Source organism: Enhydra lutris, unplaced genomic scaffold (assembly GCF_002288905.1).
Source record: "Enhydra lutris kenyoni isolate GAN:26980312 unplaced genomic scaffold, ASM228890v2 scaffoldscaffold1, whole genome shotgun sequence".
NCBI lineage: Eukaryota > Metazoa > Chordata > Mammalia > Carnivora > Mustelidae > Enhydra > Enhydra lutris.
The window spans coordinates 72,405,425-72,420,636 of NW_019154085.1; the positions used below are offsets into that span (position 1 = coordinate 72,405,425).

Sequence of the window (15,212 nt, forward strand, 5' to 3'; positions counted from 1 at the left end):
TGCTGTGATCAGATTCCTTAAACTCTTCGTATATTAATGTGTTCCCGTATTAAAATAGGCATATCTGTTGTACCTAACTCTTGGGCAAAGCTCTTATGCAAGTACCTGGCACAGGGTCGTAAGTGCTCAGTAAATATTAACCATTATAATTTTTCTTCGAAGTTGTCTTTTCTCTGCAATTTTTCTTTCCTGTCAGTTCCTCTTTTTTGCCTTATTTTGGCTCTAAGTTTTATGTCCGAGGCTTTCCTCAACTATCTCTTGGTCTGTACTAACAATTTATATTTACGAGTGAGGTGCTAAAAAGCTGATGGGGAGATGAGGGTACTTTTTGACATGCAGGCTTTACTGTGGACTGATTGCACAGTGAGTTGCTCTTTTTGTTGGCTCCTACCCTACCCTCCCCCACCCCGACCTAAACTGTCAGCATTTGTAGGGCTTTTCCACAGTTACCTCTCGAATCTTGGAGGGACTTAATTTGGTTGCCAGTGTGTGGGAGCTAAGGGGGAGAAGGGTGCTGTGGGTCTCCTCAGTCAATGTGTGCACTCTCCCTTAACCTTTCTCTTTTTAGTGTGACAGCCCCACCGCACCCACCCAGTGCCCTCTGCTATGCTTGAGACTTGGTCGGGAGTCTCTCTGGTTCGGTTTCTTCAGAAAATGAACCTCTGTCTCCTGCCAGGTTGGGGGCAGGCTAGTTGTGTGATGCTTATACAGACTTTCAGTCACTCCTCTTATTTTTAGTCCTTTACCTCATCTCCACCTTCTGTGGTACTTGGTGCCTCCAGTTTTGGAATCTCCTATTTTCTGTGATGTGGACACATTGATTTTTTTTCTCTGCATACTCATAGGTTTCAGCTTCCTCTGCCCTGCTAAATCTGTTCTCCATCCGACAGAAATGGGCAGACATCTCTGGTCTGCTTTGGTCACCTCTCCCGCTTCTTTGTGTCATTCTGGATTTATTAGTTTTCTATTTCTTCACTGTTATTTTAGTAGAGTTTTGTTTTGTTTTTTTTTTTTTTTTAAGATTTATTTGTATATTTGAGAGAGAGGGAGCACGTGAGAGAAGTGTGTGTGTGGTGGGGGAAAGGGACAGAGGGAGAGAGAGAATCTCAAACAGACTCCCCAAGGAGTGCAGAGCCTGATGTGGGGCTGTATCTCATGACCCCAAGACCATGACTTAGGCCGAAATTAAGAGTCAGATGCTCAACTGACTGAGCCACCCAGGTGCCCTTATTTTAGTAGAATTTTTGAAAGATTGCAGAGGTAAATGTGTAACTTCAGTTCTTCGTGTTTACACGCTTATTAAATTTAAAGGTACTGGGTACTATGTTCTACGTGTGTGTATCTATGTTTAAAAATTCCTTACCTTTCAAAGAATGAATGTATTTATTGACTCTTGTTTTAATTTATTCATTCTTAAGTTCTTAGTTTTCACAGATTAATAAATTTACCTGACCATTTTAGCAGTTGGGAGTTGCCCAGCCAAGTAAACTCTATATTCGTTCTTTGTAAAATTGAAAATATTATGGTGCTTAATGTGTCACTGTCATCAAAAGTTGATGGAACTCTTATAGAGTTTGTGGACATTCTAATATTGTGCAGATTATTTTTATAAATATTTAGCCTGGTCACTTTCAGATGATGTCAGCCTGTCTTGCTAAGATGTCTTTTATGCACTGATTATAATGACTGTAGATCCATGTTGTCTAATAGAAATTCCTGCGATGATGTAAATGTTGTTACTTGTTTTGTCCAATAAACACAGTAGCCATTAGCCACATGTGGCTATAGAGCACTTGAAATATGGCTAGTGTGACTGGGAAACTGAATTAAAAATTTTATTCAATTTTAATTTATTTAAATTTAAGTTAAATAACCACAGGTGACTGGTAGCTACCATATTGGACAGCACAGTTCTAGATTCTGATAGTATGTGCTAAGTTTTTGGTGCAAATTATTTTATATTTTTAATCACTTGAATTAGTTTGGAGTAAAGTATCCAGCTGAAGAAAAGGAGTTAGCAGAATTATCCTAATTTGCTTATTATAATTAGAACTACATTTTTTCTTTGGATTTACATAAGAATAAAAATATGAAGACTGCAGTTTCAGAACTGAAAATAAAATGTGTTTTAGGTTGGTGTATCATGCTGTTTTATTTGGGGGCTGATAAGAGACGGAAAGTGAAAGTTGAAATTATTATTTTGGTACCTCTCAGGAATTTTCTTCCATCCTACAAAAGAAAGGAGAAGTACTGTTTGACTCAAAGCCTGGTTTGGATTTAACATTTTTTATATCCTCAAAGATAGTCATAGTAGTGTTCTGTTTTGCATTTTTAATGTTTGAATGAAAATATTGTGTTTGTGATATCAGACTTCTTTGTGAACTAACTGCAGGTTAATACATAAATTACTTTTAAATCTGGGATTGTGGTAAATGTAAAATCAATCTTTGGCTAACTAGAATTATGCCATTAGTTGAGGTCTGTGCTGAGTTTAGTGTTGCTAAATTGGTCAAATGCAATCAATTGTATTTTATTAAAGTGAAAAATTCACAGGACTGGAAACATGGCTTTGATTGCAGAACATTACCATTTTGCTTAATCTTTTTTAGTGAAATATAGCTTTTTGGAATAGTGGTTAGTACAGTTACCACTGTACATTTAGTTTAGCAAAATATACAATATTTACTATTCTTATAGTAGTATAATTGTTGACTAACAAGGGAATATTATTCAGACATTTTAGAAGATAATATTAAGTAGTTCTTTCAGATTCTTTTTGTTCTTCTCTGAAGGCCTCAGTCCACTTTTATTCCTTCATTCTCAGAAGGTGATTTCTTCTCCGATTTCATAGAATGTGAATATTCTCTCATTTTCTTGTCCTTCTTGCTTATCAACTTGCAGTCATTACTGGTCCAACCAACCCTTGCGTTAGAGTGGGAAAGGTGTCCTGTTTCCTGACAAAAGACCAGATACCTATAACTGTGCTCTCAAAATCCCTTTTTACCTTCTCATGGATCTTGTATGCCTGTTACCCTCCCTCTTTTTTGTCATTTCAGTGTTTCCGGTGTGTTTTTTTTCTTTTCTATTTATCTTTTAACAAGTTCAGCCTTTCTTCATCATCGGGTACAGATATATACATCGTAGAAGCAAGACCCTTCTAATCCCTTCTTCTTTTTTTTGAAAGAGCTGCTGATACTTCTTGTCTCTAATTCTTCCATTCCTAGCAATCTGTATTTTCATAAGCCTTCCACGTGATTTTGATCCTAGTCTATACTTGTGGATCAGTCAAGTAGTTCACTGTCATTGTTGTAATTTGGGAGCACAGGTTATAGTATTTAGAAGACAGCGTACACTTACACAGAGAAGAATCAACTCTTGGTTGAGGTGGTGTTTAAAGCTAGAAGCAGTAGTTTTTGGTGAATTAGTTAGAATTTGGTTTGGCTATGAGTTCTAGAAAACCCAAAATACCAGAGACTTAAAAAGATAGAAGTTTATTTCTTCTTATACGCACAGGTAATCAGGTTCAATGACTCCCATGATTCTCGAGGAACTAGGCTTCTTCACTCTTGTTGCTCTGCCATCTTCAACTCTCAGCTTCTATTTCATAGTTCAGTCTGACTGCTGTGGCTAAATTCATCCTTTTTCATATTCTGGTGAGCAGGAAGGGAAAAAGAGGAGAGGCCATATCTCTTCCTTTTAGAAACTTCTAGCAGTGGCCCAGAACTTTAAGTCCCTTTGGCCGGAATTTAGACATTGGTCACATCCAGTTGTAAGCTTATTTCAGATAGCCACGTGTGAAGATAGAATTCATGGTTTTTAAAAGGGATTGCATAACAATCCATGATTTGGATTCACCATAAATGACTTACTTCCTTATTGTTAGACATTTAAATTGCTTATGAGATTTTTTTACTATAACATAGTACAAATCAACAACTTAATGTCTTAAAAAAATGAATCAGTGGGCATAAAAACTACACGTTAGAATACTGAGTATTATAGGAGAGAACTTGGAAGTAGCAGAAATAACATTTTTTTTTAAAGATTTTATTTATTTATTTGACAGAAAGAGGTCACAAGTAGGCAGAGAGGCAGGCAGAGAGAAAGGAGGAAGCAGGCTCCCCGCTGAGCAGAGAGCCGATGCAGGGCTCCATCCCAGGACTCTGAGATCATGACCTGAGCCGAAGGCAGCGGCTTAACCCACTGAGCCACCCAGGCGCCCCCAGAAATAACATTTTGGGAGTTTTTCTCTAAGTCGAGGAAGTAAAGATCCCGTAAAGAATAGTGGAATTAGGGGCACCTGGGTGGCTCAGTCGTTAAGCGTCTGCCTTCGGCTCAGGTCATGATCCCAGGGTTCTGGGATCGAGCCCTGCATCAGGCTCCCGGCTTGGTGGGAAGCCTGCTTCTCCCTCTCTCACTCCCCCTGCTGTGTTCCCTCTCTCGCTGTGTCTCTCTGTCAAATAAATAAACACAATATAAAAAAAAAATTGTGGAATTAAGGAATACTTTATAAAATTTGGACTTTAGTCATCCTTAAAGAAAATTAAATCAATATTTAGTATTGCTGGCTTACACAAACTAATGTGGTAAAATAAGTGTAGATAATTTACTTTTTTTTTTCTTAAGAGTGTATAAATGCTTTAAGTGTCAAGAATTTACTGGTGTCTAGATTATATTGATTTTTTTTTTTTAGTACTGAGATGACATTTTGTTTTGTTTGGAATACAGATCTTTCACTTTAAATTTTTTCATTCTTTTCTAATAAAGTGTTACTATATGAGCTTTTATTTAAATTTAGGAACTAAATAAATAAAAAGTGTGTTCAATTTATATATACTTTCACTAGGCTAACTATACTTCTCTTGATTTGCAGGCCTTTTTGCAAATGTGTAATCTGCCTATCAAAGTGGTTTGTAGGGCAAATGCAGAATATATGTCTCCGTCTGGTAAGTTTTTAAAAATTCTGTTAATATTCTGCATTGATAAAATTGTAGTGCTGGTCCAGTTTGTACCTACTATTTTAGAAGTCCCATTTTTGTTGTTTACCCTTGGAATAATTTTCCCATGGTTTTGTAAAGTAACAGTTGTAAACTTGATAGTCTTTAGGTGGACATGGCTATTCGTTTCAACTCTGTGGTGTTAGTCGGTTACTAGAAAGTTAGAGAAACTGTTTTATGTAGTAAATAGTAAGAAAATACATAATCTCAGATATCCCCAGTCTTATTTACATAGGACCATTTCCACGTCAGAAAACCAATTTTGATAATAATGAATCCATTCATTATTATTATTATTATTATTATCCATTCATTATTATCCACACTTTTCTAAACTATGTTCTCCTATTATATAGAGGGAAGAAGAGAGATTATGGAATAATTAAATTTACTTGTCAAAGATCTTAAGTTCATCTCTGAATGCTTTTGGTTTGTAATGACTTCTTTTTGTTTAATTTTTATTTCAACAGGTTTTAAGATATCTGTTAAGCTTTTAGCCTTTTTCCTATTTTTTATAATCAGTATTGCCTTTTCTGTGTGTCATATATTGTAGATTAAGGTAAAGTTTTAAATAAATATGGTTCAGATAATTTTTAACATCAAAATACAGTGCCACAAAGCTGATAAATAAATGTTAACTAGAATTGGTATGGATTATAATTATGGTTCTGCTGGTCCAATAATAACAGAATCACACCCTTATGGGTAAATCCATTGAGTATAAATGATTGGGATAAATATGTTACATTGCTTTTTAGGGAGACATTTATCTCCTCACTCTGAAAATAACTTAGAAATGATTTGTATAAAACATTTTTTTTCTTTTCATCTTAGTTTCTTAAAGGTGGTAATAATTGTCAAAAGCTGTGAGGACAGCCTCCATACACACTGGAAAGTCTACATTCATACATCTACACTTACAGATTTATGAATATACTTTCTAAAACATCTCCATAAAAAAATTTCTAGACTTGTAAACATAGACATATTTTAGATTGTTGCAGGCCATTAATTGACTCATTTTCTGTTAATTTTGAATGTAGGTTTTATAAACTTTCTGAATTCTGGTGAGATGAATCATATTGGGTTCTGTCTATCTTTATCCTTTATGTAGTTATACAAAAAGAGTGTAGCTACATGTAAAAAAGTTGATAATCTAATACTAAAGTTGATATCTTTGGCAAATGAGGAGAAGCCCTAGAGTTCATCCACCTGTTTCCTAAAACGACTATACTAAGTACCACAGAGGTAGATATCTTTTTATAGACTCTATGAAAGACAAATAACTATTATAGAAGCTACAGAACATAAACACACACATACAGACATACATTCATAGGAGTCTCCTGTAGGTAGATGAAAGTGGCACTTTCTGTTAAGGCATTTATTTAAATTTCATCATAACTCTAGTATTATTCTCTTTCATCATATGATTGGTGGCTCAGGGGAATGTTTTATTTGTTTGCTTGATCTTATTGTAGGAGATTTTTAAAGCAGACAACATTGTGGAATAATCAGAAATCAAGTCACTCTTAGCTAAGAGTTAGGAAATTTTTACTCTAATCCTTTTGTGACCTTGTCACATATTGACAGTTTCCTTGGGAAATTTCACTTTTCTTTTTTGAGCTTCAGTGACTTCATCTGTAATATGTGGTGGTTGGATTAGATGGTATTTGGGCTCTTTTTATTTCAATATTTTCTGAATCACAGACTTCCTTGCTTTCTTCTTGCTTCCTTTGTTTAAGTCCTAACAAATGATTATTCTGCCTAAAATAAGAAATAGGGCCCTCGTTTGTTTTTTTAAATTATCTTCAATTGGTGCCAGAGAATAAATATCTCACAGTGCTTTTCTTGATACCTGCAATAATAAGGATATAACATGGGCTCCACTTTAAGTCAGGCGAGTGACAAAAACGTTATTCACTTCTAATTTGTTGCCTTGATGTATATATTTCTTTATATTTAGGGATACATGAGTACTCATGTATTTGTTGCCTTGATGTATATATCAAGGCATGTAATGATGTATATATCAAGGCATGTAATTTGTTGCCTTGATGTATATATTTCTTTTTATTTAAGGATACATGAGTACTCATTTGACTACCCACACTGCTTTCCTGCTTCAGAATCTACAGTACTGAAAGTATTTTTAAAAAGAGAAAATACAAACTCCCTCTTCCAAGAATGCCAGACTGGATATTGAAAATGAGAAATACAATTTCCTTTCAAAATATTATATATAACCTAGAAATAGCCTTCAATCTAGGCATTTATCCACGCATAGTTTTCATTCTCAGATCATTTTATCTCAGAGGACCTGTACTATTTCTAGCATTAGAGTACTTACAAAGATTTTATCTCAAGTTAAAAAACATTATGGCCTAATACCCAGATAAATTCTTTTCTTTTTTGCAAGATTTATAAAGCAGTAGAAGCAAGGAATGTGGAATTCAGTGTTTTTATATTGGTAACATGGAAATGTCTTCTAAATGTATTGTTGAGTTGTTGTTTCCCTGAAGGCCTGCTTGCCTTTGGTAATGCGTGGTATCCTAGGGATTTAGATGAAGCCTTGTTGGTACTCTAGGCCTCATCCATTACCCTTGGTCTGAGTGGGGCAGAGAGGAGTGAATCTGTTGAAAAGGACCACGAATCAGCCTACTGTTAGTGTGAACTGTATTTGACCTAGGTCTGATAGCAAGCTTCATCCTCTAGCTTTTGGGGTGAACTTTATTGCTATTTGGAGACTTATTTTGTTATCATCTCTGATAATTTCATCAACTATTGGTATTTCTAAAAATGAAATCCCACTTTTTTAATGTGATATTTATTTAGAGAAGCCAGTTTTTATAAGCATGCTTCTTATTTTTTTCCCCCCAAATGTGTCTGGGAACATACTTTGTGTTATAATTCATAAACTAGCATATCTTCAAAGATTGCTAATTCTTTTAAATTCCTAATTTTTTTTGAGTCAAAGACATTTATTATTGTACCATTGTGTGCTTAAAATATTGAACTTAGTGGTATCTGAGATTTAAAAGTGGATGTAAAAAGAAGTCATCCTCTTAAATGTAGTTTAAAATATAGATTGATTCATTGTACTCTGAAGAGAAAGTCCAATTACATTTCTTTCAAATCTGTCAATGGTCGTGAACCAGTGTTCTGCCTTGGTTCATCTAATTTCCATAATTAGTATTTACTGCTATATTATATAGCAGTTTGTTAGTGTTCTGAAAAGCTAATATTGTGATCAGTTCTTATATACAAATGAGAACTCTAGAAATGAATCTTTTTTCTTTTAAAATTAGTAATCATTTAAAAGTTTATAGAATTTAATGTACACATTTAATTATAATTTTCAAAAGTTATAGGGTTACAAAATCAGTATATTAATAAAACACAATCTGTTTTTGTATTAATTTACTGGAAGTGTCTTCATACATTTTTTTCCTCCTCAACAGGTAAAGTACCTTTTATTCATGTAGGAAATCAAGTAGTATCAGAACTTGGTCCAATAGTCCAATTCGTTAAAGCCAAGGTAATAAAAAAGATATTAAATATATTTGATCACAGTTAGTCTTTTTTTTTTTTAATTTTATTTTTTTATTTAATTTTTAGATCACAGTCTTAAATAAGTCATTCATCATTCTTTAATGTGTCTTAATATTTGTATTGATTTTAACCTAGTTTTTAAAAAATGCCAATATAAACTAGTAGAGAAATATTTCTAAAGTATAAGTTTTTTCCTCCATAATGTAAATCAATGACAAAAGATGTAATTTGGTCTTTACAAAATGGTAGATAATTTTCTAACTTGCAGTTAATGAGAGTTTTGGTCATAAATGAAAATTTAGGTTGTTATAAAATGTCAGGTTAACCTTTGAGAGAGAGATACAGAATATATTTAGAAGTTGAACATATTAATATATACATTTGAGTTCAGTATAAAGGACAACCCCCATTAACATTTTGGGGAACATCCTTCCAGACTTTTCTCTTTGCATATACAGAAAAATGTAGATCATGCTCTTATGTGCTATTTTGTAACCTGCCTTTTAAAATCATAAATATGTTTGGAAATTCTTCCCTGTTAATGACCATAGAAATATATTATCCTTTTAAGTTGTTGTATAGTATTTTATTGTGTGGATGTATTGTAATTTATTTACTTAAGCCTTTATCGATGGACACATAAATTGTCAGTGTTTGGCTCTTATTATGTGTTAAGATAAATATTCTTCTACAGACACCTTTGTTCACTTGTCAGATTATCTCCTTTGGATAAATTCCTAAGAGTGATGCTGAAATATTAAAAGATACTCATTTTTAACAGATGGCTGGATTGAACTAAAGGGTTATACCATTTTATGGATCTACTCATTATTATAGTATATTAGAATTTTAAAATTAGTGTCTGTTTCCCTATACATTTACTAACATTTTCTTTCCACCTTTGACCACTTTATAAGCAACACATGTCAATCTTTTGGCATTTGTTTTATTACTAATAAGGTTAGTCTCTTAAAAAAAATAAGATTTACTGACCATTCTGTTTTCTTCTTTTGTGAAATGATAATATAATTTTGTCCACTGAAAGATACATTTTTATAGTGGCATATAAATACTGCTTATTAATATTTTGTAGTGATAGATTAACTTTTTTCATGTATAATTTTAGAGATATTTCAGAAGTTTATTAGACATTTATAGTAAAAACATTGATGTAGTAAAAACATTTATATTCACTCAGTAGTAAGATAACTGAAAGTTTTTGTCTATTTAATATGATGCTCTTTTAAATTTTTTTAAATTCCCTTTAGGGCCATTCTCTTAGTGATGGACTGGATGAAGTCCAAAAAGCAGAAATGAAAGCCTACATGGAATTAGTCAACAATATGCTGTTGACTGCAGAGGTATACTAGAAGATAATAAGCCTTGAAAAGAAACTTTCCTCTTACAAACGATCATCTTTCTTATGGGTTATTGAGAAATAGGAATATAGTCAAGTAATTCTAGGGCTAGGATGGTTACTGAAATTATTTGGTTATTATGTTGAACAAGTTGTCTGACATTTACAGGTCTAGTTTTTCTATTGGTAAAAAGGAGTGATTCTTGTCCACTCATTATTTGACTTTGGCCTTGGGAGGTTTACTTAAATAATATCTCTAAAATAGTTTAATGGTATTTAGAGATGTACTACTTTATGAATAGGAAATGCTTTTATTAAGTATTATCATTAATTAAATTTAATAATTCTGTATAGCAATATTAGCCAGAGGAGGGAAAACTCTCATATATGTGACTTTTATAAAGTTGGTTTATAAAAAATCACTATGGCAAGAAATAATTTTCTTTATCCATTTTCTTTTTGGTATTCTAAAGTTTTAGTGACTGTTCTTTTGTTCCTAGTTGTATCTTCAGTGGTGTGATGAAGCTACAGTAGGGGAGGTGAGTGGTTCTGTAGCATTTATCTTAATTAAAATTTAATGAGAAAACACTTTTGCTCAGAATCGTAAGTCCCTGCTCATAAATGAAACATTGTGGTTTATACCATTAGTGATATAGTTTTTCACTTACTTTAATTTTGCTTGCACATACATTTTAGGGAAGCTATGTGTCATTGTTTGATGTAACTGGTTGCAAAGTACATAAAAGTTTATATATTTTTAAAGGGAATGGTTTGAAATTTTAATTTTTTAGATTGCAAGCTATGTATTTTTTTCAGATTGCTGTATTTGTGTTCTGAACATATATTTTCCTAAGAATTCTGTTTGTAAAAACAGGCTTTGTTTTTAGAATCATGTTTGTCACAAAATCTTTTTGCTCTAGATCACTCATGCCAGATACGGCTCTCCTTACCCTTGGCCTCTGAATCATATTTTGGCTTATCAGAAACAGTGGGAAGTCAAACGTAAGATGAAAGCTATTGGATGGGGTAACAAGACTCTGGACCAGGTGAATCCAGATAGTTCAGATTGAAGTAGGGGGTTGCCTCAACTTTAATGCATTAAGAAATTCATGTTTTATATTTATAGCTTATATATTTTTATATATAATTTTTAAAAATAATTTTATGTATAATTATATTTTATATATAATTTAATATACTTTATATTATATTATATAAAATTATATACTTTATATATAATTTTATATATATTTATAATTTATGTTATATTTCTATTAAATTCATGTTATATTTCGTCTTTAAAAATCTCAGCACAATAAAAAAAAATAGGAAAACATTTACTCTTATTTTTTTCTGACATGAAGTGGATTTTGTTTTATAAAAATCATACGTGCTTGGGGCGCCTGGGTGGCTCAGTGGGTTAAGCCGCTGCCTTCGGCTCAGGTCATGATCTCAGGGTCCTGGGATCGAGCCCCGCATCCGTCTCTCTGCTCAGCAGGGAGCCTACTTCCTCCTCTCTCTCTGCCTGCTTGTGATCTCTCTCTGTCAAATGAATGAATAAAATCTTTAAAAAAAAAAAATCATACGTGCTTATTATAAAACAAACTATCTAATACAGAAAAGTTCAAAAAGGAAATAGAAATTGCTTGAGATCCTATCATCTAGAAATTGCCACTGCTAACTTTTTGGAGAACATTCTTCTAGCTGTCTCTGAATAACGTTTTCCTTAAATGGGATCTTATACCTGCCACTCTGTAATCTTAATTTTTTTCTATTCACCAATATATTGTGGGCATCTATGTCAATAAATATAGATCTGCAGCATCAGGGCTTTAAAAAACCCTGTTATATACAGCTCTTAATATATCTTTTTGTTTGTTTTAAATTTATTGAAATAGCAAAATTAGAAAAATATATAGCTTTTCAAGGTCATGAGATTGAACTAATTCAATCATGAATAATGTTTCTTTTCCAAGGCTACTTGGAGTCCTAGCCAGCCAGTTTACTGCTCTGTGCCATTGACCACACTGGGGATTGGGGAAATGAATAGGGATCGAGTAAATAAAACCCATCTCCACTAGTGGGAAAACAACTCAAATGCTTTTACTCATGGTGGGTCAGCAGCAGTGTTATCATTATGAAGCATCTTTTTTAAAATATGTAAAGTCATTTGAAGCTATGGATTCAGGAAAACATTTTTTTGTAGGGGGTAGAGTTTTGAGGTAGAAACTTTCTTAATAGTAATCCTTATAAACAACTTAAATGTGCTTGTGTTTAAAGGAAGTTTTCTCTCAAATTTTCTTATTTCTTATATAGAAAGTATTACTTATGTTCTATATGTGTTCTATAGTCTGATTCTAAATATATGGTAAAAGGTTACCTAAATATACATTTTTGTTATAAGCTGTGATACAAATAAAATTTTAGACATTGTTTTGCTAATTTAAATATTTTCCTTTGGGTCTATTGCCTATGTTAGGTCTTAGAAGATGTAGACCAGTGCTGTCAGGCGCTTTCTCAAAGACTGGGAACACAACCATATTTCTTCAATAAGCAGTAAGAAACTTTTTCTTTTTTTATTTAGTTTCTTTTCTATATTGTTAGATTACAAACTTATTTTGCCATAGAGGAATTGTTTTATCAAGAAATATTTTTGATAAGATTTTGTTTTATTTTTCATTTTTGCCCTCATTAAACATTTACTTAGCACTTCTTGGTTATCAGGCACAGCTCTAGGTTCTGGGATACTAAAATTTCTGAAATGCAGTCCTTGCCATTAAAAATTCTTAAGGGCAGACATGTAAGCCAGTCATTATTTTATGATATGATAGAGGTACTGCTATCTATGTGTATGGTGCTGTGTATGGAACTACTTCATCTTAACAAAATTCCACACTTGAAAATGCTGTTAAAACATGAAGTCTAACCATACTTGTTTTTACAGGGTGATACCCTGGGGACCAGAAAAGTGAATAAAACTAAACAGTTATCAATTTTGTTGGATGGACAAGCACTGTTATGAACTTATCTTTTAAAAGTTAATGAAAACTTTTATAAAGCACAGAAATTAGTATAAAGGATATGGATTAAGTGTATATGTACATATATCTAAGTTGAATAATTCATTAAGACAATTATGTTGTAATCTGGAAAAGAATATCTAATATAGGCAAAGAATGAATTTCCTCTTTTTAAAAAAAAAGTTACAGTTTTAATATATTAGAATCATCCTGTGATTCAGTTTAAGATGGGTTTAAATTAACATTTTTTTTTAAAGATTTTTATTTATTTATTTGGCAGACAGAGATCACAAGTAGGCAGAGAGGCAGGCAGAGAGAGAGGGGGGGAAACAGGCTTCCTGCTGAGTAGAGAACCTAATATAGGACTTGATACCAGGACCCTGGGATCATGACCTGAGCTGAAGGCAGAGGCTTTTTAACCCACTGAGCCACCCAGGCACCCTAAATTAACATTTTAATCTTAATGTTTTACTTAGAAATTCTAGCCTTTTCTTGGCTATGTAGTAAAAATTTTCCTTTTTAGATTAATTTTTTAATAAACATATAATGTATTTTTATCCCCAGGGGTACAAGTCTGTGAATCGCCAGGTTTACACATTTCACAGCACTCACCATAGCACATACCCTCCCCAATGTCCATATCCCCACCCCCCTCTCCCGACCCCACTCCCCCCAGCAACCCTCAGTCTGTTTTTTGAGATTGAGTCTTTTATGGTTTGTCTCCCTCCCAATCCCATCTTCTTTCATTTTTTCTTTTCCTACCCCACCAAACCCCCCATGTTGCATCTCCACTTCCTCATATCAGGGAGATCATATGATAGTTGTCTTTCTCCGATTGACTTATTTCGCTAAGCATGATACCCTCTAGTTCCATCCACGTCGTCGCAAATGGCAGGATTTCATTTCTTTTGATGATTGCATAGTATTCCATTGTATATATATACCACATCTTCTTTATCCATTCATCTGTTGATGGACATCTAGGTTCTTTCCATAGTTTGGCTATTGTGGACATTGCTGCTGTAAACATTTGGGTGCCTGTGCCCCTTCGGAGCACCACGTTTGTATCTTTAGGGTATATACCCAGTAGTGCAATCGTTGGTCATAGGGTAGCTCTATTTTCAGTTTTTTGAGGAACCTTCACACTGTTTTCCAGAGTGGTTGCACCAGCTTGCAATAATTTTTTAAAAGGTTTATTTGCTATTATTTTATCTTTATAGGCATTCATCTTCTGTAACCATATCATACATCTTTTGATAGAGATATTAATATTAGTAGCAAAAATGACAATGATGATAGCTTGGAAACATTTGTTATATTAATGTATACTGTATATAACTGAAATTTGGGGTCCTGATTACTGAAGCACAAAGGTCATAGGATTCAAACCGTGAAATCCTGGTAGGTAAAGCTTCTCCAACTATGTTCCTAGTTCTAGTGATGTCTGCTATGCAGAGTCAATTTGTTTAGTCTCTAACACAAAAGAAATGTATCTACATATTAGTGCCAAGTCGTTCCTTTTTCTTGGTGGTACAGGAATTCTTAGGGCTTGAAAAGCCCAGAAGAGGTGTGTTTTATCCTATGAAGTGCATCATTGTGTGTTAGGAGTTAGTTTTGTTATGCATGCTGTCTTCATGGGAGGCCAGGAGAGTATATCTGACTTATTTTTCTCATTTCAACTCAGTGTCAAAGACTTCATTAATAACCAGGTATCATTCAGCATGTGATTTAGTGGAAATATCAAAACAGATTTTTTTCGTATAAGATTACAGTTATATTTAAGCTCATAATGAGAAACTGAACATTTAGAACAAGCATAAAACCAAAGATTTGCTATGGAAGAACCATATTAAGATGTAGGTTTTTTAAATAATTTTACCTTGTATGAGACTTACATAAATATTTTCCTCTAATGATTGAAAAATAGATTTCATTTTTTAATTTTAGTTTTATCCCATTGTCTAATTAGTAGTAAACTGTAATTAGGAAAAAGTCATTTGTATTTTTACTTTAATGTGACAGAATTTTTCTCATTTTTTTATCTGTCAGGAATCATTACTTTGTGAGATACTGTACTTTAGTGACTAGAGCGCTGGCTTAAGTCTAGATAATGTAGTATCGGATTCCAGGTCAGTGGCCCTGAATTGTATTCTTGGCTCTGATATATACCAGACTTTCGCAAGTTACTTTATTTCCCTATGTATCTTTCCCTTACCCTCTAAAAGTAGAATAAATTTTTCTCCTAGCTAGCCTTGTGGGGATGTTGAGAGGAGTCATAAAAGAAAC

General features: G+C 33.3%; 1 protein-coding gene across 2 annotated transcripts in view; it reads left to right on the forward strand.

Annotated features, from left to right (window-relative positions):
• LOC111144877 (metaxin 2) overlaps positions 1-15,212 on the forward strand; it is a 68,862-nt gene that overhangs the window by 46,918 nt on the left and 6,732 nt on the right. For both annotated transcript variants that reach the window (XM_022499451.1, XM_022499460.1), the window contains 6 exons: positions 4,874-4,946; positions 8,459-8,535; positions 9,818-9,910; positions 10,407-10,445; positions 10,827-10,952; positions 12,386-12,462. In XM_022499451.1, the coding sequence (XP_022355159.1) occupies positions 4,874-4,946; positions 8,459-8,535; positions 9,818-9,910; positions 10,407-10,445; positions 10,827-10,952; positions 12,386-12,462 (485 nt within the window). The remainder of the gene's footprint in view (positions 1-4,873; positions 4,947-8,458; positions 8,536-9,817; positions 9,911-10,406; positions 10,446-10,826; positions 10,953-12,385; positions 12,463-15,212) is intronic.